The sequence below is a fragment of the Ischnura elegans genome, chromosome 7, assembly GCF_921293095.1.
Source record: "Ischnura elegans chromosome 7, ioIscEleg1.1, whole genome shotgun sequence".
Taxonomy (NCBI): domain Eukaryota; kingdom Metazoa; phylum Arthropoda; class Insecta; order Odonata; family Coenagrionidae; genus Ischnura; species Ischnura elegans.
The window spans coordinates 32520425-32547180 of record NC_060252.1 but is presented as its reverse complement, the minus strand read 5'-3'; the positions used below and the strand labels follow the sequence as shown (position 1 = coordinate 32547180).

Sequence of the window (26756 nt, the reverse complement as noted above, 5' to 3'; positions counted from 1 at the left end):
TCAGACTTGCAGGACTTCACAAATGATTGCACACACAGCTCCCTACGTTTAGCACAGGACAGCTTTTGGTATTATTACTGGCAACTGACTGAGAAACTTGTTGTCTTAAGTCTAAGTTACACATTCTCTTTTGCTGTCCCTCTGAAGGATACCTCCAGCCATTGATTTTTAGGGCACTCTACCATCATTTTCATCGCACCTTAAATTTTACCCAATAAGGTGCTTCAATTCCTTGTTGCAGTATTTTGGCACTAAGGGACTAAATGCTATTTTTTGAATGTCTAATTGTCATTTTTTAACGATCATTGAAACTATTATTGAGCTATCCTTCAAGAGGGGAAGAACATGTGATGAATAATTGTTTTTGGACTTTATAGTTTAGCTGATTTGACAACTGATTCAGTGGCAGATTCTGAGAGGGGGGTCGCATAGGTCACAACCCCTCTCAAAATTTTATCAAAAATATTTAATTTTTATTAGTTGTATAGTTTTGTATCCTTGTTAAGGAGTAAAGGGAAATGCATGACTACAATTCCCAAATATAAGAGAAATTAGAGTTGTATTTATCATAGAGCGTAGCACTCCCAGCAAAAAAATTTACACTTGAGATCGACTCTCTCTCCAGGTCATGACCCCTCCTCTTCAAATTTGATGCTGAATCCACTCCACTTATTTACCACCTTTCCAGCTTACTTCTTTGGGTCCAGCCTTGTCTTTTCATAATCATATGTATTTTGAAAAATGATGAGTATATTTTGGTTTTTATAAATTTGATTTGCTACATTTCCTAAGATTACACCTAGTTGATAGAGCACATGGCTATTTGATCAAAGGGTTCCAGATACTAGTCCTGAGTAAAGCTTTCAACTTCCCCAACTTAAATTCACCAAGTAGCAAGTGAGACAGGGAAAAAAACTGCTACCTCATTGTGTGGTATCACATATCTGTGGCTTATTCCAGGGTTAGCTCTATCCTTAGCTATCCATAACAACTTTGTGTGTGAAAATTCTAAATCAGAAAAATCATTTGCCTAGACTGGAATTCAAGCACAGATCACCCTAATTTGCCTCATGTTGAATTTTCATACTTAAAGTGCTCTTGCAGTTGACATCACTGGGTAGTATGTGGTTATTTCTTTTAATAATGCCTATGGTCAACAGCCTAGTGTGTTAAGTCCTGGATTTAACCTCAGTACACAAACATGCTGCCTTGTGGCATTATATGACTGGCAGCGTGTACCACTAGGCCGGTGCTTATTTTTTCAAAATGATCTGATTTAAAAATTTGTGGTCTCAAATGTGCAAACTGGTGCGAAAAAGGGTATGAAAAAGTTACAGGTTCGTGCGACATCGGATAGCCGTGCCTTAATGTAGTTATTAATGCAATCGGTTAGGGCAGTTATTATGAATGTTGAGTTTTTTAACCCAGATGAAAAGTTAACTTAGGTAAAAATGATATTTTAGAGCCCTTTGGGCAAACATTTCAACCGATTAGCCGTATCTCGATTCCTTCATCCTGAAACGCTGCCTCTAAGGTGCCCACCACACGCCCCCGCCTCCTTGTTGCCAGGCGCACCGCACGTTTCTTGATTTTCACGACACTCCATAGTCCTGAGGATCTTCCCTCCTTCCCCTTGCATGCTAGTTGAGTGGATCTAGAGTGAGTGATAATGACAAGTCGGGGACAATATGATTCATTTGTCGATGCAACTGTAGAAAAAGTACACTTAAATCAAAAAGAGGGAGGAAAACTAGGACTTTCATGACGTGAATACGTTGAAACAACTGTATAAGATCTCATTACATTTCATGTCTAACAATCAAAGTTGATTTTGAATGCTTTAACTTTTTGATATAAATAGTGTCAGAGAATGGATTCCCCTGGGCTAGTTCTCTCAGCAGATGCATCACAAGTAGTTACCATAAGGGAAAAATTTCTGGTCAGGCTTCAACCATTAAAGACCCTTGGCTACGTGCATGTCCTCCATGGAATTTCCTCTGTCTAAAGTGCACTGGCGGGTGACTTCATAATGGTATGCCATTGGCTTGTCCACGGTTATTTCTTTGAGTAAAATCGAAACCAACCTTCCAGTCGAATAAAGGAGTGAGCAATCTCATGTCTTAGATTAATAAATAATTCGTCAATAAAAGACTTAATCTTGTTAGTATTGAAATAACAGAGAGATGGCACTTTCCCATTAGTTTATTTTTGAAAGTACGACGCGTTTCGAACATCAGGTCTGTTTCATGTACAATGGTACTTGATAATGACCTTACATTCAAAACGCGTCGTACTTTCAAAAATAAACCTGTGGAAAATTGCCTGTTCTCTCTGTTCTTCTGTTGACTCTTTGTTCTTTCAATACTAATTGGATGTCATTCCACTATATCTCGCCTGCTTCTGTTAATTTCACTTAATCTTGTATCATGTCATAGATTTTGGTTAGAGCATTAGTTAACCTTATTCTTGCCTTATGTCCAGGGCTACGTGGGAGGCCACCCGTCTGACCAGAAGGACTCAATAATATGGGCCCGCTTTGAATACTCGGACATAAACGACCCCTGCCTTTACCCGGAATGGGACCGTGGGAGTGGCATGGGGGCGGGGGGCGATGCCTCCGTCGTGGAGGAGGCTGCGCCACCCCTTCTGCTGACGCTAGGCCTGGGAGGTGGGGGAGCACAGGTGTGGGTGGTGGCTGGGGAGGATGGCCGCGCTCGGGAGGTACTGTCGTGGCGCCAGGGCATGGTGCGCACCCTCAGGATCCTGCCATCGCCCGAATGCTCCCCTGGCTCTCCCCCTGACGAGTTCCCCTCCCGCAGGCCACTGGTGGCGCTCTGCGACAGTGCAGCTCCAGGACCCCCCTTCTGCTCCGTCAGTTTCATCTCACTCAGAGTCGGAGAACAGGTGAGCAGAGAGGAGCAATTTTGCTCCCATGGATTGATTCGTTTTGGAAATATTGTTTGGCACATTTGATTGGTTTCACACCATGGAACTAGAGTTCATATAATTTTGAACTTATTTGTTATTTACTTTGCTCATAAAACAATGGTGATGATTGCTATAGTGAACCATTGAAGAAGTTTATTTCAAGCGTTATATGCTTTTAAAATGTCATAGAGATTTGATATCATCTAAGCAATGCTTGGACCTGTTATTACTGCATGAAAAACATAAGGAAAATATAGAAAATATTTCAATAGAACACCAGCCAATCAGACGAGGCCTGAGCTTTATTGTTGTACTCCTCAAACTGTTAATTCAGATCAGTGTAAGATCCTACATTGAAATGGTTACACTCCTCGATAATGGAAAATACGTTTTTTTCCTAAACTTTCGGCCAATATGACTGCAATAGCCTGGTGCAGGGCCCAAGAAGAATACCCAAATATTAATCACCAGGAAAAATTGAAATTGTTTATAAACCATATGATCCCCAGATTGAATCCTTGGAATTAAGGAAAATGGAAACTAGTTGATGCTGAAATATGAATTTCCCCTTTCAGTTGTTCCCATTTAGTATACAACAGTTGTGCAATGAGAAATAAATGCAGAATAACGTAACTTATTTGATTAAAAGAAATCAATGGATGAATTTTGCAATCCTTAATTTAAAATTGACCTCTCTGGTAGTATTTGTAAAGTTAGAAGACTGCTGAAGAATTTGTTTTCATTCAATTTTTTGTGAAAATTTGTCCAATTTTCTAAGGCCATAGTTAATTAATAAAAATACCTCAGTAATTCTCAATAATTATGAACCATGGTTTTTTCAAAGTGGCCCATACCTACTGTATGGTACATTCTGGATATTTAGGTAGTTCAGGCCTACCGGGAAACATGTTCAATACTGCTTAGAATATGCAGAGATGAGATAAGCAGTTAATTAATAAAAATACCTCAGTAATTCTCAATAATTATGAGCCATGGTTTTTTCAAAGTGGCCCATACCTATTGTATGGTACATTCTGCATATTTAGGTAATTCAGGCCTGCCGGGAAACATGTTCAATACTGCTTAGAATATGCAGAGATGAGATATGAATCTCTCAGTTCCTCCTCAAAACAAATGAAAGTTTTTCCAGCACAATATCAGGATGTGATTTGAAAATATTTTGTAATATATCTAAAGTGCCCTTATAAAAAAATGTGCATAGTATCTTTGGTACTCCTAGGGTTCTGTCACATTACATTTCTTAATGTGTACTTGATGCTTTCCATTTCTAATCTTGCAGATTAAAAGCATCAAGTTCCAAAATCCAGTGGTCGACATCTTAGCAAACAGGCGTGTTGTGGCTGTGACATTTCTTGAGAAGATTGCTGTGTTTGACGCCTGCACCTTGGAGGATCGCTTCACTGTCAGTTCTTGCTACCCATCCCCTGGGCCCAACCCCAACCCTGTGGCCCTCGGCTCGAGATGGATGGCTTACACTGAACGGCGTCTTGTTCCGTCACGACGATCAGCAGGGGGTGCTGAAGGGTCATCTTCTCAGTCATACACGGCAACCGTTTTGCATGCAGCCAAATCACTCACCAGAGGTCTACGAGAACTTGGAGAATCAGTCGCCTCCAGTTTGGGTGGTGGACCAAGGGCAGTTGCAAGGGAAACGGATAGAAACCTGGTGTCAGACACAGATGGGAGTTCTGGCTCTCCTCCGCAGCCTGGAGTTGTGACCATCCTAGACATATGGGGGGTGGGTCGTGGTGAAACGGACCCCATGATGGAAGAAGACTCGGGTCATGTGGGTGGAGTCATTGCTCATTTCCTGGCACATGCGTCGGGAGATCCCATTGTGGCTCTTTCCTTTGATCCATCGGGGACTCTGCTTCTCACTGCAGACCGTGCTGGCCACGACTTTCACGTCTTCCGCATCCATCCTGGTTTTGGCCTATCGTCCTCGACAGCCGTTCATCACTTATATGTTCTTCACAGGGGTGACACAACGGCAAAAGTTCAAGACATAGCCTTCTCAATGGATTCGAGATGGGTGGCCGTTTCGACACTGAGGGGAACGGCTCACGTGTTCCCATTAACTCCTTACGGTGGCCCTGTTGGGGTTCGGACTCACACGGCTCCACACGTGGTGAACAGGGCCAGCAGGTTCCACCGGAGTGCCGGGCTGGACTCGGCGGCGTCTCTGGGTGGAGACCCCCACTCTCCCGTGACGGGCAACAGTCCTGTTGTGGGTGGCTTGTCGGGACCGCCTCCCAGCTCTTCCGTTCACGTGGAGCTAGCCATTCCATACGTTAACCCAAGGCTTCCGCCATTCCCTCACCCCACCACGATCACTCCGCTGGCGCGCCTGAGGCAGCCCTCGCTTTCTGGTTCCATGCCATCAACTACGAGGCATACTAGCCACCATCCTAACCACCCTTGCCGCCTGCCGGCATCCGCTGGTGGATCAGGAGCAGTGGGTGGGGGAAGTGGACCAGTCGGCAGGGGTGGGAGTGGGTGCCGAGGGGGAGGACCTGAAGAAAGTATACCATTGCGTGTCACTGCTTGTTTTGCTCCGTCACGTGCATGGGTTGTTGGGTCACCCACTGTTGGGAAGGACAGATCCCTCGCTAGAAAGGCTGTGGACTCGCTCTTTGTGATGGCATGTCATGGAAGCCTCATGGAATATGCTCTAGAGCCTAAACCAGCTCCAGGTATGCCATTTTATCATCTTTTTTACCTATCATCATTGTCAGGTGATTGCGACGTAATTTAGTTTTGTGTTCTAGCCCTTCGGCGTAGCAAGTGCCTCGATAATGGATCGGTAGGCACTGAAACAGTTGTCTTGGAAGCTTTTTTATCTTATTATATTTTGTGGGGAAAATTTTCCTGTGTTTTTACTTTTAGACGTGGATTGCCTTTAAATGTTTCACCCTTGTGCGTGACTTTGTTCAGTTTAATCCTAAATTATTGCAACGAATTGAGCACAATGTACAAACTGCTCTTATGTTGCAGCTTTGGAAAATTGTCTTCACATCTCCTTTCTATAAACTGGAGGGAGGGATATTCTGACTTCATTTTCATCTCCTTCAATGATACTTCAATCGTAATTACTGAACTATGTATTCATGAAAATTAGTAGTGGGACATGTTATAGGATAAGTTGAGATTAATTGCACTGCTCATGTTTAAGATATGATCAAGTATCAGAACTTAATTTTACTTTTATGTATAAGTCCTTCTATCTTCTGAGATAAATTTTCAAACCATTTACGATGTGTTCTCTTGCTATAACATAACTATTGAAGAATTTATTACAAAATGAGTGAAATACCACAGTAACTTGTACAACTGTCTACTACTATAAACTATGATCTTCTTATGCTAACAGATTGCTAATTACCATGAGTTTGTTCCTTTGCGATGGATCATGAAAAATGAGCATAACATTTTCCTGATGTTACCGCATCCAGTGGTGGTGTGGTAAAGTATCACTCAAGCCACTATTGTTCTAATTGTTCTAGCTCAAATCTTCCTGTTGCCAATTTTGTTTTTGTTTTCAAAAACATTAATGACATAGCCCAACTATCTACTCTATCATAAATAAGAATCTCTGCAATGGCTTGTTTTTATGCAAAAAATTCTTATTGTTTTTGTGGTGATTGTATATTATGTGATTGTAATTTGGTTTCATCTCAAACATGAGCTGTGCAATTTATGTAACCTTTATGTACTTAAACCTTTTACATATCTCATGAGGAATGCTCGTAATCGATGTAGTAATTATTATATGGTTGTGAGTATTATAATATTTGAATTTTCCTCCTTCCAGAATACACGTGTGTAATAGGTATCTTCAATATTGTAACTGTAGCAAAAGTGGTGCCACTAAATATTTTTCAATGCCTTTGAAATGGATTGTACATTGCTCATTTGTTTGTGCAATGCTCTGATCCTTTTCTGCTTCTCTGTCTTTCTCCTTCCTGCAGACATACCACGGGAGAAAGTGTTTGACGACTCGCCCATCGTCCTTGAGGTGTGTCCTCGTGCCCGATGGAACCTGCTCCCCAAGTCCCCGCACCACTCCCCTAGCACAGAGCTGCAGCCCCCCTTGCCTGCGTCCAACCCACTCCTTTTGGCGCAGGAGCGTGCCGTCATGGCAGCCACCTCCTCGCCCCCCACCACTCCCCTGCACCTCCTCCCAACAGCGGCCACCAACCCAACAATGGCGTCCATTGTTGGTGGTGGGGGAGCCAATGTGGCGAAAGCAGGGCAAAGGGGGGCGACAATGTCGCAGGGGGCAATTGTCCCACGCCCCCACGGCGGCAACTCACATTGCCACGCCCACTCGGACGAGAGGTGGCTCTCTCAGGTGAGTTCACTGCTAGATGCACTCATCATAACTTATCCTATTAATGTCCCGACCGATGCACAATCATCATGCATCATATAGTGAGGCCAGCCAAAGTTGTCCCATGACAGAAGATAAAGGGTAGTGAACCCTGGCAACTCCATCTGTCGTTCAGACAATGGTTTACAACACACACCCTTGACTTTCTATGTAACACTCTCTCTTGAATATAAATCATCAGGAATACTTAGAAATGCCCTATATTATTTTATCTCATTCAAGGGCAAACTCATGTATTCAGTACATATCATAATGCAAGTTCATGTTTGTGCATCACTAAAAATAGATTTTTGTGCAGTTTGTAAAAAAAACACTGCCCAATCAAACAATTGTTAACGTAAAATCCAGTAATTGTAAAGCAAACATTTATGATTCAATTGATGGTTTGAAGCCTAACTTGGTGAAAGCGATTCATTATGAAAAATGATTAAGAAGAAAGTTTGTGCTTTCACATAAAATATTTATTCACACATTTACACGACTATGGTTTCAACGTGAGACGTCATCATCAGGTGAACTCTACAGAGGACCATCACATCAATGTATAGCAGGCTTGGAGGGGGAGGGAGGAAGGTAACTAGGTTGAATGGATTGGTCTACAGAGAAGAAGGAGGGGGAAAGAACTTGGTCATATGGTAGAAAGAAGTTGGGGGAGGAGGCTCCCTTTGGGAGGGTATGGCAGGTGGAGGGGGGGGGTACAGGTGAGAGAGAGGCCGAAGGGTTTGTCATGTCTTTAGTCCATGAATTTAGGAGTGGGAGGTTTAAAAGAGGGGAGTGGGAGTCATACAAAAGTCGTTAACAATGTTGTCATTGGAACGTACATGCTGCAAAATATCATCTGTTTCAAAGCGTCAATTCTAGGTCCTTTAGGTTCAAAATGAAGCACTTTGATTACAAAATCACGTTGATGACTGCTTTCTAACAAATTTTTCGCAAATTGTGATGTAGTCTTTTTATTTATCATGAAGGCTTGGTGTTCTTTGACCCGTTCTTGAAATTGTCGCCACCGTTTGCACAACATACACCACGTTGCATTCACATTTTAACCTATACACCCCACTCCTTTTCTCTCTTGGAATGGGATCGTTTGTGAGGGAAAGAATGTTCCCGAGGCTGGATTTATTGTAAAATGCAACTTTAATCTTTAAAACAATATTTTTCAGGGAATGCTTAGTGAAATTAGTGTTATACTAATTGTCCCAGCTGATTTTCACTGAAAAGAAGTTATTTTCTGATGTGTCAGCTGAGTTAATACATTCAATGTTATTATGAAGTTCTCCCAAAAAAGCACCCATTTTTTTTATCCATAACTTATCTGAAATATGAATTATAATGCAAAACAGATTCCAAAACAAAGATAAGGGAAACCGGCTGAAGGTTATAGGTATGGTCGGAACCCAACTGAGAGAGATTCCTGGATATATGCAACAGCAAAAGTGAAATCTCCCCTGAGAAAACAAGGATTTCAAATGAAGAGGTCTCTACATCAGAAATGGCATAGACTACATTCTTTAACATGATCTATTAGTTGATATTGATGGTTATGAATGTGTTTGATCGTGCTAGTTTCAATATTTGGATGAATACAAATATTTAAATTTTATTGATATTTTTATGGTTCACCGTAACATGTCATGTAAATTGTGGTAGGGATGAACTAATGATACCTTTCTTTGGTAATAGGTGGAAATAATAACCCATGCTGGACCTCACAGGAGGCTTTGGATGGGCCCACAGTTTGTCTTCAAAACATATGGTAACTGCTCTATAAGGTATGTCCTAGTGGAGTATCATTGGTGAACTTTATTTTAGAGCACAATGATTTTAGATTACTATAATCACCTATTAACTTGAAGGAATAATTCTCAGGTTTCCGATTGGCTGTGGTTTTGGGTAGCTGATGCCAATGTTTCGAAGGCTGTGTCCGCCATTGTTTTCAGGGGTAGGATATGAACGATATTGAACAATGGCAAACTCACCTTTCAAAATATTGAGACCAAACAACCAAAATTAACCTAGTGAGAAACCCCAATAATTATTCCTTCGGACTATATGCCTTTATATTTGCTGGTAAACAGCATTTTTTTTAAATTCCATTTACTCAGTTATTTCCAATAAGTCATCTGGTTTTTTAATAGGAGGGGAAAGTAAGTCAGGGGAAACCATGTGATTAACCTTTTCCCAACTAAAGACGTAAATATACGTGTGGATGTTTCTTGACCCGGGAGACGAAAGCCGTATATTTCCGTCTGAGATTTTCCTACGCAAGTGAACAAAAGCCGTATATATGTATACGTTTTCTAGCTCTCCCCCTATTATGACGGTCGCGGGTTTACGTCGTCTTTGTTTCGGGACCCAACGCTGCGGGGTTTAGGTTTTACCCTCGGAATCCGGGAGCAGGTACTTAGACCCCTTGTCTTTTATTACCCCTCTTAGCGGTAAGGGACAGCAGTCATACAATTTTTTATCCAGTCAGTTTTCAAAATAAGTATTTGTTCATTTCTCAAGAAATATAAACTAAGAATTGAATTCTTTGTCTTTTGAGCAGCATTTACAATTTTTAAACGAAATTCTACGATAAATATTAACTTATATCTCGAGTTATGTATAAATATCAACATGGAAATTGTTACTGCATTAAATGCATTAATATTGACCTTAGAACTTCGTTTAAAATTTTACAATCCTCAGAAAAAAATGAGGAATTCAATTCAAAGTCTGCAGTTTATGTGCAAGCAACAATTATCCATATGCCAAGTACAAATAAGCAATCCATAAGTTGACCGTGAACCAATGCCACAGGTATGGCCGTAAACCCGGAAAGGAGGGAGCACAACTACCCTCGGAGTCCGCGATAATGCAGAGTCCTCCCTGGGAGGGGTCGAAAAAGGTTGGAGCTGAAAGTGTGTGATTATCCGGGAGACCCTTCTTTACAAATATCCTCCAAAAACGAGACAGAAGAGTCTTTCGGGGCTCAGTACAGCAGTCATGCTAAGATGAAAACTCCGCAGTCTCGAAAGGGTTAAAGCAGTTAGTGAAAATTCAGGGGATCCTGGTCGAAGTTTAGGCGAAGACTATTAACTTTTCTCCTGTGGAATATTTTTACTTCAAGTTTCTATTTGACATCAAATTATTAAATTTGAGTGTAAATAACCCGTAATTCTCTCTTCACCAATCTATCCGTTAGTTCTCGGGAGTATTGTAAGACTTCTGTATTGAGTTGCTACGAATGTACGATTCCTTTCAGTGGACCCAGCTTTGGAACAGAGGCCCCTGACTTGGAAACTCCACACCTCTCAAGCGCTCCCACGGCAAGACACGCCCGATCTGATCCTGTGGGAATGCCTGGAAGCAATCGCACTGGCCCCCTAGTACCAGTTGTCATTGAGTCTGGCTCTGGAAGTAAGTTTTGTCACTATGTATGTGTAAGTATTGTCTCCCTTTGAAGGTGCTTACCGTGTAGTGCAATCACTGGTTCATTTTCAATATTTTAAAATTAGGGTAAAATATTATTCTCCCACAGTGGGAAAGTAAATGGATACATGCTTTTTTTGTCTTGGGTCTATAATCTATTTTTCAAGTTATTGGAAGCAATAAACTGAAATTCATCAAGGAGAAAGCATGCCATGTGTCACATTCTGCTGAAGTGAAAATTCTGTTGAGTGTGACTATGAACCATTTCTCTTCTTGTGGAATATATTTAGTGCTTAATGTCTGTTAGTGAATTGTTAAGCACCAATGTTTACTTTGACTTTGCCTGACTTGATAAATAACTTTTAATCACTCGCAAAATTTGTGTGAAACAAGTTTATAATGGAAGAGTATCACAAGAATATTACAAAGTATACCATGTCCAGTCAGAAATTAGTGGCCCCTGTGTGCACAGAAAATTGGACTTAATTGAGTCAATTCCCCAGCAAAAATGGATATATTAATCTACACAATAATGTGTTACGGTACTTCTTAAAAAAAAACTCACACATGCTTAAAACCAACGTCTGTGCTAAGTTCACAAAATTTTATACAGATTGCACCTCTGTTTGAAATTTAATGCTGTTTAGTGGTGAATCTGTTCAAATTCCACATCATGTGGTTCAAATCATATGGAAGCAAAAATGTGATTATGGAGTATGAATCTGGCTTGTATTTTACCCCTTTCGTGCATTCAAGAAAAATTTTCCATATTGGTAATGAAGGTGATCAGTGATTAGGATCTACTGCATGTATACGTACAAATTTTAAAAAAATCATTGAGTTAGTAAGTTAGATCATTGTTGCTGGATGATATGATTGCAAAACAATTTTAAATAAGGGTACCCTGTACAAAACAGATCCTCAGGAATAATTTTTAAAAGTTTAATACGTATCCGTTGCCCTTTCCTGACTACAGGCAGTTTTGAGCAGTCTCCACGCCTCTTGGAGGGCTACGGCTCAGAGCGAGATGCTACTGGGAATCGAGTGCCTCAGAGCGGGGAGTGGAGAGTGGGGGCCAGCCAGGGAGCTGCCATTGGCGAATCTCGAATCAGGGAGGATCTGGCGGACGCGATGATGGAGGGTCCTGGCCTTCCAGTGCGGGACACTGGTATGTCCATTTCCATATTTCCATCCATCCTTGTGCCATGTTTACTGACATAAATAATATACCAGGGCTGTCCAGAAAGTATTTGCATTTATGATAAAAAATTACTCAGTTTTTTACCGGCTTTCTGTCATACAATACTGACAGCATGCCTTTAACTATTTTTATACATTTTTTGGCAGATGTATTTAGGCTCTTGTCATGACTGGGAAGTATGGTAGCGTAGTGGGTAGAGTATTCAGTCGCTGATTTAAGGGTCCCTGGTTCAAATCCCAGATGAAGCTTTTATAAACCTCCAAACGAGAAAGCTTGAAGTGCAAGGTGGCCCATGGAAAGCATCTGATTACCCTAAATACTGGCTCACCCCTACCCCAATTGTGTGAAATTTACTTGTCATTCAGGATTAGTATACTGAAACCCAGTGGTTCCCAACCTTTTGTCCCTCCCATACCCTTCTATTTGTATATAAAGCCTGAATCACACGATCATTTTTTTTCGTCGCGAAAGTAATCACTATCGAGATCACTTTTCCCGTCGCGAAAAGCAATCGCTCTTGTGATCATTTTTCTGAATCACACGGTCACTCCCGCCGTCGCTTTTCGCATCGTTTCCAATATCACAGCTCGTTGTCATAGGACCCACATCACGAAATTATATAGCGTGTTTGTTTATTTATACCGTTCCCACATTTGCCAAACGTGGCGCTGCAATCACACCATACGGTCATGCTATCTGATTGGCTGATATGGGGTTTTAGTGACGGTTTTAGCGACGGAAAAAGCGACCGGACGAGTGATGGAAAATAGCGATGGGAATCCACATCGCGATCGCCATCGCGAAAAACAATTGCCGCCGACGATCATTTTGCGCAGTGCTCGCGATAGTGATCACTTTCGCGACGAAAAAAAATGATCATGTGATTCAGGCTTAACTAATCAATACCTCCACTGCACAAACGCTCAACAATCGCCCACCGAATCAAATCCTCTCATCTAGTAGTACTACGGCTACTGGATGGGCAGATTTGATTCGGTGGCCGATTGTTGAGCATTTGTGCAGTGGAGGTGTTGTAATTCTGTACTTCCAGAAATGTAATGTGCTTATTTTATTACATAATTTCACTATGAGTAGGTGACGCTTATAGTAATAAATAATTGTATAAATAGAAACTTTGCTTTAAATACCCCACGTACATATTTTCTGCATAAGAGATACATAGTTTCTGGCATCTGCCTTTACTGATTGATTTTGGCACACCCCTGACTGGTTAGTCGCATACCACTGGTTGGGAACCGCTGCCCTAAGCCATCAAAACCATCATTGGTACTGAATCACTGAGTGATCACGTCCCAGGATTGGCTCTCAAAGGCTCCATGAATGAATTTCGGCCTCCAGTGACCTCAGCATGCTGTTTATCTCTTTGCTCAAAATTACTTTGTTGTGAGACATCTATTCATGCTGAGAAATTAATGGAAATTGCTGGAGACCATATATGGACTGTAAAGTGCACGATTGAAAGCATCCCAAGCATAACTGTCCAGAGAGAGCCTGGTCATTAACCATGGAACTGTGTCCTCCCGGATCACCTGTAGAAGGACTCATAACTGAGCACTTGACCATTTTGGTTGGCATGCTTGATCATACACTTCATAGTTCACACATTGTACACGTACACTAATTTTGTGTCAATTTCCATATACTCCTCAGCATGCATAAATGGTGCGGAATATAGTGCTTTCCAGCAATGAGAGCAACTACATTCAGAGTTCATTAGAGGTATAATATCTCTCATGGGGTAGCCTATCTCTAATCATGATAAGAAACTAAATACATGTGGCAGTTAAGTAGAAAATAGTGTTGGCTGTGCTTGATTATGATATGCAGCAAAAATTCAGGCAAAAAAATAGATTTTTTTCATCTGAATTAAATGTAAAATCTGCACAGCCCTTGTAAGTCTCCTATGACAATCAGTAATGCTGAAACAAGCATGCTTTAGTATACAGAGGACTTTTTTATTTATTTTGGTATTTATCATTCAACATTTCTAATTATGATATTGATTTGATCACTGCTTTGGTGCATATTTTCTTATACCTCACACGATTCAAAATATTATTTTCTTATCTAGTATTCAACATTGACAAGAACTATCACATTAAGGAAGGTTTTCTGTTAATGGCACTCTAGCTGTATGAATTTATAATACTCATAATATTATCTACACAATGCTGAAACCATTGCTTAGCTAAGCATTTTATCCACATTCATGTCTGCTTTTATTATTTTTTATGGAAATAAACTCATGTATTTTTTGAACTTGAGCATGTGCTCTGAAATTTCATTTAGTAGATAAAATAGGACAATGTATTTTGTTTACATCTGGAAACAACAAAGGAATTGGGACAGTGCAGAGATCATGAATTGCTTAATACTAAGCATTTTATGGCAATGTATGTGTTTAAATCTTCTGCTAAAGGATTTATTGAAGGACTCTCTCTGATAACATCTTATGTATGATTCCTTAAAGAAAAATGAATGTAGAAAAACAATACTGACCACCTTTTGATATGCATTTAAAATTCTTGCATCAAGAGTTTACTGTAGTTTTTTGATTTTTTTCTGAATGGCACAAGAGCCTCTGCCCAGTTTGTTTTAGTGACATGTGAAGGCAAGGACTTAAGTTGTAGTTTGGCCCTAGTTTCTCACTTTTTGATTGTAAAAATGTAACATGTTGATACATTCCTTTTTGATTTCATTTTAAATAATCTGGATGATTCTCCCTCTAATATTTTTTTTAATTATGTGACTTTATACCATTCAAGTTACCCACTATCACTATATTGCCCTTACTGTGGACTTCCTCCTCCAAAAACCTTAGGAATTTCTTCTCTTTTTTCAATAAGAAGCCATGCAAATGCATTTCATATAAACTGTAAATCAACTCTTTGGTCATCTTGCCATGTCAATGAGCCGACTACTTCCGCATACAGGATCTGTAATAGGATTTTTCCTTGTAGCTACAATATTAATCTTTTCAAGGATTTTACATGTGAACTTACAAACTGAACTGTACTTTGGACCTGACGATTGGGAAAAATTGAGCATCTCAAGGGTCAACTGTTTCCTTGAAACCAAAAAAATGCATTTGTATCATAATTTCGTAATTAACATCATCAGTATTATTTTTCTATCAATTTTTCCATGAATATTTTAAACAACTAGATGCAAAAAGTCAGTGACATTGATATTGAAGCTAGGCATTGCTAACTAATTATTTAGTGTCATATATTACTACTGGAAACAACGGCAATTTTTTGCAGTACCTATATAAACCTTATCAGTGACCACCATTTCATTTTCCAATCCATGCATTATTTCTTCATGCAGTTGTTTAATTTTAAAGTTTATGTGATACTTGAAAATCCGAATCCAGGACTTATTTTCGTCCATTGGAAAATGTTAAATTGTGTATTTTCTCATTTTGTATATTAATATCTAAAGCTCCGTGCCATTTTGCAGAAAAGTTTATTTTCATTTTGTTTACTCAAAATTTTATTTTTTACAACTGTAAAACATTCAGTTTTTCAGATTAAGCAACTGTTACTCTTTCATTATTAAAAGTATACTTATTTTTATTTATATGACCCTAAATTGGAGAATTTGAATTTTGTTCTTCCTCCGACTCATTCAAAATTCTTTCTTTTTTTTTGGAGTGATTATTTGGGCATAATTTCTATGTTTCTTCATATTTCCTAAAACCAACTAACCAGCTATCACTGGTGTAAATTTTGTGCTGCTCTCTAGAAATAGTTCATGTTCGCTGCCTATTTTTATGCCACATATCACCATATTGCTCCCTCGCTTCTAGCACTCATTTACTCTTCACTCAGTAATATTTTATGATATCAAAACACTCCTCATGATTCAGAATGCATCCTACCAAATTATGTACATTTTCCACAAAATCTCTTCTTCATCATTAAGATTTTTATATTTTACTTATCTTACTTCATGCATGATGTTAACTCATGGCATTTGTTATATTTAGGAATCTTATCATGGAACCAAATCATATTCTATGTGTGTGTTATTTCCAAACTGAAAGATTTGAAAAAAAAGGACTTCATCTGTTTATTTAAGCTAGCCTGAATATGAAATTTTATCACCTTTTTTGAAGGTAATGGTAGCAATTCTGAACACCATTTTTTGATGCATTGCTTTTTTTTTAATTTTCTTCTGTCTCACTATGGAAATGTGTTTTTAGATTACTTTTTTCATTCTGTGCCAAACACAAATACATGAGGACGCTGATAAGTTTTTATTCCTATTCAGCTTTTTATCTAACGTATGGAAATTTGTGTGTTTTTGCAGCATATTACTGTCTTAACAATCAGGTGATAGGTTGAATTATGAGTTCTTGGATTTAGGTTGTGGCTTTTACTGCAGTACTTTATGTTTTGTGTTTTAATTATGTGGTTGTGACTCACCATTGAACATTACGGATCAGTTTCATTCACAAATATATTACGGCATTAATAATGACATTTGTTTTCAATAATACCATTACAAAATGTTTTACTTGAAGTGTGTGCTAGATTGGTCAAAATCCCTCTCTTAACCTTCTAGCTGCGTGTTCCATTCTTCTTGGGCAACCATACATTTTCTTTTTATCTTGCGATTTAGTGTGCTCAAGGTTTTTTGTTTATCATATCCAGCATATCTCGAGAATTCTCAATCCAATTCTTTTCCCGTACACTTCAATTATGACAAGAACCTTTTTTTTGACTACTGATGGTAGCTACAATATTAATCTTTTCAAGGATTTTACATGTGAACTTACAAACTGAACTGTACTTTGGACCTGATGATTGGGAAAAATTGAGCATCTCAAGGGTCAACTGTTTCCTTGAAACCAAAAAAATGCATTTGTAGGTGCTGGCAGGGGTTTTATTCAGGGGCAGGATGGTATCCAAATTTGCTACATAACATAATGCAAGTAATACTCTCCTTTCATCTCATCATTCATGAACCTTAGGACACATCTCTCATCCTAAAAGACAAGATTCATAACATTTTCACTTCATTATCCTAAACATCAGCTGGGTTGCATTTTATCAGAGTTGATTTCGAGACTGTGTTTATTTTATTTCCAGTCAGAAGAGTGCTTCAATTGCAATTAATCACTTACAAGAAAGTGCCGATATTTTACTGTTATTTCTTTTTAATTATGCTTTTTTTGTGACAGTTTTTGGGAAAGAAATACATTATTTTTATTACCATATCGCATCCTTCAGTTTACCCATCCTGCTGTCCCCATTCCTATCCTTAGTCCACTTATTCATAAAAATATCACAGTTTTAATGCAATGTTTGTATGTTTGTAAACTGTACACCATTTAGATTGGATTTGTGTTTAATCAGTAATTTTACTAAAGTGCAATTTCATACTTATTTTGGTTCTGTGTAAAAAATTACTAAAATACCCTTCTTTAAAGCAGAATGTCTGCCTAGTTCCTGCTGCCTTTCTCTCAGTTTTAGTTCATACCTGATAGTGTAAGACTAAGCACTGTGCACGTTTGTGATTATTTCATTTGATGAAAACGTTTTGTTTGTAGTGATGGGGATATTTGGTGATGTTTTCTTCCTCATCAGTTTCAAGATATTGAATGTAGTTTTATTAACCTATACAAAGGTCAAGGAGAACTGTTCTGAATAAGAAAGTAGCTGGAGTCACGTAACAGTCTGACGATATGTCAATTTTTCTTTATGATTTTATACTAGATTTTTATAAAGATTCAATGGATTTTCCAGGGTTTTTAAATCATACAAAAATGGGTTTTAAACATAGGAAAGGTTGAATGTTCTACAAAACAATTATTAAAATTGCTATAATTAACATATTGATTTACAAGATGGAATACGTGATCAGTCATAATTTGCCTATTAATAAAGGAGTATATCCCAGGGTGTTAAAAGCCTTGTTTTCATTGCATTTCATGATTACCATATTTTTCTGAATATAGTCCTGGTATTTTTCTAAATATAGTCCTGATATTTTTCTAAAAACTCTACTAAAGTTATGAGGGGGAAATACTTCTGTATGAATGACTCACCTGAGCATACCAATATGTGGGTAGTCAGGATATATAAAGTTTTAAGGGGAAAAATGATTTTTGGTATCAGTCTTATTTAAAGCCTATGTATAATGTTTATCATTCATTGAAAACTTAAGATGAGTACCATCACATTCAGTCCAGTGCCGACTTAATATGTAGCTCAGGCTATCACATTTAGCTCAAAATTTCTCTCTGGTTGTTACTGTAAAGTCATGGCAAAAAAAATTTCTAAATATGCTTTTTGTTGCCGCATAAAAAAATGCTTTATGATGCTATAGCTGGTGTTGAAATCTAAGGAAAGAAAATCTATGTAAGCAAAGTGATAGTGAGGTCATTTATGGAGAAATTGCACATGCATTTATAGAATTTGGTCGATGGAAGAGAAAGGTGATTTTTTTGGCATAGCATTTTCCCCACTCAGCCATTCTCTCATAAGTTTAAAATAAAAAAGAATGCAGAAGTGACTGCCTACTTTTTATGGGTCAGCGACGTCATTAAGAGTTTCAAATCATTAACGTTGTCCAGAGATAGACCCCTCATTTAGGTGAGGAGTGGCTCGCTATCATGTGAACGACAATGAGCCACACAAGTCCAATTCGCAGGGCGGAGGAATAGCTATGACATAGAGACTGGCTTAATGTGAGTTTGTGATTTCATCTCTTTATCTGCAAAAGGGTTTAGGCTGTCAATTTTGCACGTTATGAAGTTTAAAGCCTGAATCACACGATCATTTTTTTTCGTCGCGAAAGTGATCACTATCGCGAGCACTGCACAAAATGATCGTCGGCGGCAATTGTTTTTCGCGATGGCGATCGCGATGTGGATTCCCATCGCTATTTTTCATCACTCCTCCGGTCGCTTTTTCCGTCGCTAAAACCGTCACTAAAACCCCATATCAGCCAATCAGATAGCATGACTGTATGGTGTGATTGCCGCGCCACGTTTGACAAATGTGGGAACGGCATAAATAAACAAACACGCTATATAATTTCGTGATGAGGGTCCTATGACAACGAGCTGTGATATTGGAAATGATGCGAAAAGCGACAGTGGGAGTGACCGTGTGATTCAGAAAAATGATCACAAGAGCGATTGCTTTTCGCGACGGGAAAAGTGATCTCGATAGTGATTACTTTCGCGACGAAAAAAAATGATTGTGTGATTCAGGCTTAAGAAGTAGAGCAAACATCAAAAAACAGAAAAGTAAAGGTTTTCTTTTTCAAAATTTACAACAATTGACTGTAAATCAAATTGGTGCCTGAGCCCATCATAAAGCCTGCGATGAATCATCTCATTTATCAAGTTTGTAGGCAAGGATTCTGACAGAAGATATCAATTGATTGTGAAATATATTTTCAAACCCATCATATTGTGCATGACGTTGGGCACGATATGGTGGAAATTCTTAACCCTTTTACTGTCAGCCCATTTCGGGTGGGATGTGCAATGACTGCCAAGGCTTTTTTCCGGAATTTGCAACATTTCAGATTTTTATATTTTTCAGCTACTTAATTTTATTTAATGCATTTAGATTTTTTCCCGATACTTAAAACATATTTATATCTTATAGCCGTAGATAAATTATTAAGGTTTACGTAAATTACAGCCATTGAAAAGGCCACAGTCATGAAAAAAAAGTCAAATCAGTTGGGCCGATAAATCGGTTTTTTCGCTCGATAATCGGCAGTTTTCGCTCAACCAGTAAGGGCCGATATATCAGCCCAGTGGCAGTGAAAGGGTTAATATTAGTAAAATTAGTCATTGCAATATTTCCACTGAGTTTTATTATGGTACTATGCGTTTCGTCATTACAAACAACAGATAATGTTAAATATAAATGGAAATATGTATGGATAAGTGATAATTGGAGATATGATGATGGAGAGGGAAGGAAGACGGTGTAGGAAATCTCTTGTCATCAAATGTTTAAAAAAAGCAAAAAACATAGGCATAACAAATTCTCAGCATAATTTTCAGAGCACTGTAAATGTTTATCTTTCTAGGCTTTTAAGCATCAATTTAGTACCTCTTAGGGTTAGCTTGAGAAACTTTTATCGAAAGTTAAGTACATAAGCGGAAAGGCTATATTAATAAAAATTTGGTATTTATATTTAACAGAACATTTTACCTTCTGCCATATTAACACCTGCTTTTGGACAGGTTTTTTATTTGAGAGATTAAGATTTTAGACAGTTAAATACAATAAGGATTCTATTTATGGGAACCTAAATTGTTTTCTCTCTATTTTGTCATGGAAAAAAAAACCTTAGCCAGACTCCTTGATGAGAAATTCCATCAGAACATCTCTTTTTGACCTAACAATTGGTATTGGATCTGGGTGACCCCTTTCTTATACTATTAACTGGATGAGTAGTCATTTGTCCAAACATGCTTATCCTTGATTGGCATAAAAATTTCTGAGGTTCAATTAAAGTTCCTGATATATGCACTTAGCTTTGGGAAATATTTTCTATCGTGTAAAATATTGTTTTGTGATGGTAAAGCTTCAAAATAGATAACAGCTATGCTGGGTGCATTGTTCCTTGCCTCTAACTCTCACATATGACTCATGACGGGGCACCCTTGTCCAATCAACCACTAACCGCCCACTCAGGAGTGACTGTGCGCGCCACGGCACGCCTTTGGTCCTTCTCGCCACGTCCCCCAGGTCCAAGAAGAGCCGTGGAGGTGTGGTTCGAGGCCGACAGGGAATGGGAAGAAATTGGCTTTTCTACTCCAAAAGGAAGAAGATGGATACTGGAAGAGGAGAGGGTGAAGGCAAGTAGTGCAGACGTGACGGCGAGAGAGCAAGTGTCGGCTCCGTGCGTGGCGTTGCCGGTCGAGTCGATGGAGCCGAGGGAAGAGGCTGCAAGTGGGGGAGTTGTTGAGGAGGTGGAGGAAGAGGCAATGGGTGGGGGAGGCGGGGAGGAGGAGGAGGTGAGCACCAATCAAACGCCTCTGGTGCAGAGCAACGGCGCCTCTGGGGAGGGTGGTTGCGAAGTGACAGAGGTGGAAAAGGTTGACGAGGTGCTGGATGATGACACGTCACAGCCATCGGTGCCGAGGCGTGGGAGAAGAGCCAAGAAGAAGAAGCGCTAAGCATGTGTGGGTGCGTGTTTGTGATGTGGCTTTGTTTCTGAGGGGTGGACTGTGCAATCTCAGAAGCGATCGAGCTAAAGTTTATCTCTTTTCAACATAAGGATGTCACCCTCATAGCCTCCTAGTTCTATATCCAGAGAAACCCAAAAAAAGAGTCAAGTATTGATAAAATTTTATGTTGATGATGCTTACTATTAATACTTGATTTAACTTGCACAGTAAATATACTAAATAATCATTATATTATTTATATTATCAGCATTTTTTGCGAGGGAACACAGCTGAATTGTGTTCTGGTACCTTTGTTAGTCGATGGAATTTGCCTCTCCTAGCATCCAACAGTTCTTGCCCTAGGGTGGCAACTCTCTGGTGGCAGTTGGTATATCAGGCGTATACTATCTCTACAGACCGCATGATTCACCCATGGGTCATGCCACCATCAGGTCTCCAGCTAGATGATTGTGGTGATTGAATTCTCCATTTCTTTATTAGGGATTTCTTACATGATTATTTATGCCATAATCTCAGCTGGTAGGGCATTCCAGCAAATTTTAATGAGCCCGGGTGAAAGTGTTGACCATTCATAAACTTGTTTGAATTGCAGGCACAGCTTTGTACCTTTCTCTGTGAAAAAAAATATCTTGTTTAGATCTATTTCTTTTCAAGTCCCTCTGCCAGTTAGTTTTTTTTATGATTCAAGTCGTTAGGTTTATTCCAATTAAAATGGTATCAATGCAATTTGGTCCGGTATGGAAATAATCGGGGAAAAATTCCAGTAATCATCAATTGAAATTGGAGGCTCATACCTGGGATGATTGCCTGCAGCATGGGCTCACACAATGCTAAATCTTGTATCAGTGTGTGTGGTTATGTTATAATGATAATTTTTGTATAATGCTTGAGATTTTTGAATGGATATGGTGTGGCTCATTCTTAAGGATAAATCTTCTGCATATTTGGGTATGACTTAGGATCAGCTATTTGATTTTATTTTTCCGTCTAAAAATGTGTTATCTCAAGTTAGGTGGATATATTTTTTTAAATATGTTTTCAAACAATATGTGTAATTTATTTTGCTTACAATAATTTTTTTCCTTCAAAATTGGCTGGTTTATATTTATTTCACTAAATATGTTAGTCAAAGGCATATTGATAATGTGCGGTGGAAGTTTGTAGTTATGACCATTATTAACATTTTATAAATGTTTTATGTGGATAGAAAATGCCATAATGACGTCATTTAACTTGCAATGAGTCTTGAAGAAATGATTGTGAAATATTGATAGAACTATTTAATAGGTACCTGTATTTGTACCTCGGAAATCAAAAATGTCAATGGCATTAGGTATTAATGACTTTAAGTATTGTAAGTGATAGAAAGGCGTTGCAGTTAATGGATATTATTTCATTCTTTGGGCTATATATGATGGCCTGTATCATGTAACTAAGCCAACGTAATGACTATGTGTACTCAATGCAAAATCGTACAAATATTACTCTCATGAATTTTAGGATAGCTTCTTTTGATTAGGAGGTCAAATTTTATGAGAAGAGATATAAGATGAGAAGAGTTAGGGATTTCTCGATTTTTAAGTTTCTAAGTTACCATTTCATTGATATTTGGCTCTCTTATGGCATATTTTACTGGAACTGGTTGGTGGACCTATTGTGATTATGTTATCATGCATATCAATATTCCAGGACAATATTTTTACCTATCTGTTGACACTTAATCCATTATCTTCTCTTAAATCCATGATTTTGTTTTTTTTTGTAATTTTCTCATAGCACAGACTTCTTACTTGCACTAAATGTAAATTTCTCCATTTTTTGTGATCATTACATAAATGACATTTTAATATTTGATCAAAGAAAAAATGAATCCATGAATGGATTGTATGTATGTAGATTATCAAAAGCTAGAAGTACAATTTCTGTAGTAGGCTCTTACAGCAATTTCCTTTAATTTTTGATTGTGATAGAGTATGAAAATAAAGAGACCCGTATTTTTTCATTTTTCAGTCCGACAATTATGTCACAAGCTAGTCAGGGCAAAAAATCCTAGCTAGCCTTTACCCTTCTCCATATAAATAGTGACATCATGAACTTATGGCGTGTGTGCCACCATGCCTCAGCTATTACTCAATCTCGTTCATGAGCTTCATATGTGACTTGAATTTTCCTTAGACTCTTGCTAGTGATTCCTTCTCTCAGTGAAAGGTTCTTCCTGAAGAAGTAAATGAATGAAAAGCCTTAGACATTACCAACTTGTTCAAAGTAGGTGACAACATTTACAATTTTGTTATTTAACACGTCGACAGCCAAGATGTTTTTAGTAAATATGTCCTCTGACGCCATTAGTATTTTCCATTCCATTAACTATTTCCGGATCATAAAGCATTAAATGTGTTTTTGTATTTTGCTTTAAAATAAATATTTATATTCTGACGCCACAACGATCATGACCCATACGTTAGCAAGAGATTCCGGTCACTCCGGCGTCAGAAATCCACTTTGAAACAGTCGCTCGGAGACCGGTCAGTATGACCGGCGTGGCGTGACGGGAATAACTCGACTCCGGTCATTATGACCGGCGTGGCGTGACGGGAATAAATCGACTCCGGTCATTATGACCGGCATGGCGGTCAACGTGTTAAAACTAATGCAAGAATGGCTGAATGAGAAAGGTTTTATTTCGTTGTGACTTATCTTTCCCCAAGATAAGTTACAACATCTTTCCTTTCCATCCTCCGAATTATTTAACTAAATTACAACTTTGGGCCTGAGCCAACAACCCCATTCTCACTTTAAAACTGTCCTAAAAGGCTATAGAAAAGAGTACACCATAGAGTATATCTTGGGCATACTGTTTTCAATGTGTAAATGAAAAATTTTGTTTGCGTCTTAATGATCTATCAGACAGGTAATTTTGCTATTTTTACTGTCACACACTTTCCCATGTAACAGTTATTGCTATTTTTTTAAAATATCATTTAATCAAAAGGGAGGTATGATTTTGTTTTTTAGTTTAGATTTTTTTTTCAAAAGTATTACTCAACCAAATTTCATGACACTAACTGTGATAAATTAGTCTTAAAGCTCCAAATTTTAGTAATAACATTCAATATGAGTGGCACCGAAATAAATGTTGGAGCACCCAAGCCAATTTCAGATAGATATTTAGCCAAAAAATGCTAGTTAAATAGCTGTTTAGAAATTTTTAACTAGCTAGCTCTTGCTCTTACTACTTAAACTTTTAATATAAATTCTGAGTTAAATTTTTCTCTCCTTTCAATCTGCTCTTGCAAGTTTATTTCCCTCTAACTACAGTTCTGATGTGGTGGTGGATGAAGTAGTGATTTCTCTGAATCTTACTGGGCTGTAATTTTTAGCAATTTTAAGCCAGTGACATCAGGTTTGATTATTTACATATTCTTCGAATCCTAGTTTTATGATCAATATTTTCATATCCGTATCTAATTAGTTATTTAAGTCATCATCGTACATACCTATTTCTATTAAGCAAGACAGGGAATAAATCTCCTGCTTGTGCTCCTTCAAATGTGTTTATAGTAACCAGTTACATTTTAATTTTAGAATTTGAGTAAAACATCGTTTTTGAGCTTGGAAGGTCTAGATTAATGTATAGTTTTACTCTTCTTAAATTCCATCCATTCCTTAAAAAAATGTTAAAAAGTGTTGCACTAGGCGCTAGATTCAATATTCATCATGATGAATATAAAAAGAGATAGTGCTACATTTAAAATATTGCTTCAGTTGTGGTATTAAGGTAAAGTAGCTCTCAGTATGTAATTAAAAGTAGAATGGCACAAGATATTAAATAGTTATTGGTGTCCAATATAATTGAGTTTTTAAATTATTTGAGCAGGCTGAAAATTTTTCTCTTTTAGGAGTTTTTTAATGCGTCAAATTTACTTACCTTTCACTAAATATTAATCATTTTGATCAAAGTTGTATACATCAAAATTGTTTCTACTACATGCAATTGTTTTCAATACAGTGCATTTTCCAGTTGTGTGAAGGGCCTACCTGCTGAAGACCCATGTTGTAGAAGTTCATGTCTCAAAATAATCTTACAAGAAGCAATTCTCATTACACACTCTCAGCCTGCCTTTATTGAGTAAAACAAAATTACTAACTAGACATAATTGACTCAGATTTGCAGGATTAAGCTCCCATGATAGTCTATTTTTGCAATATCTTTTTTATTAAATACAATAGTTCAATTTCTTGACCTATGATGATGCTACTAATGTTTCATATTCTCAAGGTTCTCTTGCTGGCTTAAATCTTCCTGATGCAATTGCTTTTGATTTATCTAGATGCTGGAATCTACTGCCTTAGAGACCTAAGCTGGCAAACAATACATTGCTTATGTTAAAAGATTGAATATTAATGCTTTTTACTGTTGTTATAATTCCCTTTCTCCGAGGTTGTTCATAATTGTAACTGAATGTGTTTTTGAAAAATGGCTTAACACTGCCTAAAGCTTTCTGATCACAAGTGCCTTTTGTCTGTCGTGTAAGGGTAGTACAAAATGTTAAGGGTAAATGTACTTTCTACAGTGTTTCTGAAATTCTTTTTGTAAAATGTCTTGCGTTAAAGTGGATATAATATGCAATTCGTGTTTTTCACTGCTCACATAAGTTCTATTTTTAATAAGCCAATCAGTGTATTCCGTTTTTGTCGTATGTGTAATCCATTCATATTTATTATTATATGTGCGCTGAAGATTTTCAATGTGGATTCCTCCTTATTTATTAACCAAAGTGGTTCATCATTTAGCAATTGTAACATTTAGTTAAGAATATGTCTTGAGCTTCATTTCACTGTCTGCCTGTTTAAGAGGCATTTAGACAATATTTCACCTGCTATGGTACCTGTATTGGAATACTGATTTTAGATTGTACATCTCAGGGCTCTCTTACAACCTTTCTGCTGCACATCTCTCTTATGTGAAGTGAATCGTTGGTATCTTGTCAAGCTATAAGAGAGCCTTGGAAGCCCTCTTGACAGAAAAGTCCTTCTTGTATATTCATTGATCTGTGTATATTGTGAATCTAGGTTGTTAAGTCAGTAATGAAATAATGTGATGTTGCTGTGATAAGATGTATGCAGATACCTTACTGGGTTGTTTTTAATCACTTGGACTCTTGGTCAAGTAGCCCAAGTGGCAATAAATATTTTAACATTGCGTTGTTTTGGTAATCAGTTGCTACTCCTTCTCCCTTTATCCTACCACTGCATCATCTACCTGGCGATATGGTGCTCTGTGTGTCTCGAGTTGATGACCATGACATCAAATGATGTGGCATGGAAAATGTTTTGGACGTGCTTCCTTCTTCATATTATTCAGATATTGGCTCATTTTTCATTGAACTGTTCATTTGAAAAATATGTTACACACTGTTTCATCTTGTCATCTTTCATGTCTCATAACACGATGATCTGTCTTCAACTCTGCACTATCTCTTTCACCTCTCCTTACAAAATGTCTATTGTAACACTCGTTCCATCATGCCCCTGATTCAACAAAAGAGTTAGATCTTTCGATCCGAGTTTTCAAGAGACTGAGTTCATAGGTCAATTATATTGATAGAAAT

The 26756-nt window shown here is 38.1% G+C and overlaps 1 protein-coding gene across 4 annotated transcripts in view; it reads left to right on the top strand.

Moving 5' to 3' along the window:
* LOC124162048 (BCAS3 microtubule associated cell migration factor-like) overlaps positions 1 to 26756 on the top strand; it is a 37638-nt gene that overhangs the window by 1415 nt on the left and 9467 nt on the right. Inside the window, exons 2-8 of one of the 4 annotated variants that reach the window (XM_046538382.1) lie at positions 2482 to 2904; positions 4229 to 5642; positions 6918 to 7300; positions 9023 to 9111; positions 10587 to 10741; positions 11730 to 11921; positions 20777 to 26347. In XM_046538382.1, coding sequence (XP_046394338.1) covers positions 2482 to 2904; positions 4229 to 5642; positions 6918 to 7300; positions 9023 to 9111; positions 10587 to 10741; positions 11730 to 11921; positions 20777 to 21132 — 3012 coding nt within the window. In that variant the 3' untranslated portion in view covers positions 21133 to 26347. Of the gene's footprint in view, positions 1 to 2481; positions 2905 to 4228; positions 5643 to 6917; positions 7301 to 9022; positions 9112 to 10586; positions 10742 to 11729; positions 11922 to 20647; positions 26348 to 26756 lie in introns of those variants that run through there. The other 3 variants (XM_046538381.1, XM_046538380.1, XM_046538383.1) reach the window with 3 other exon arrangements.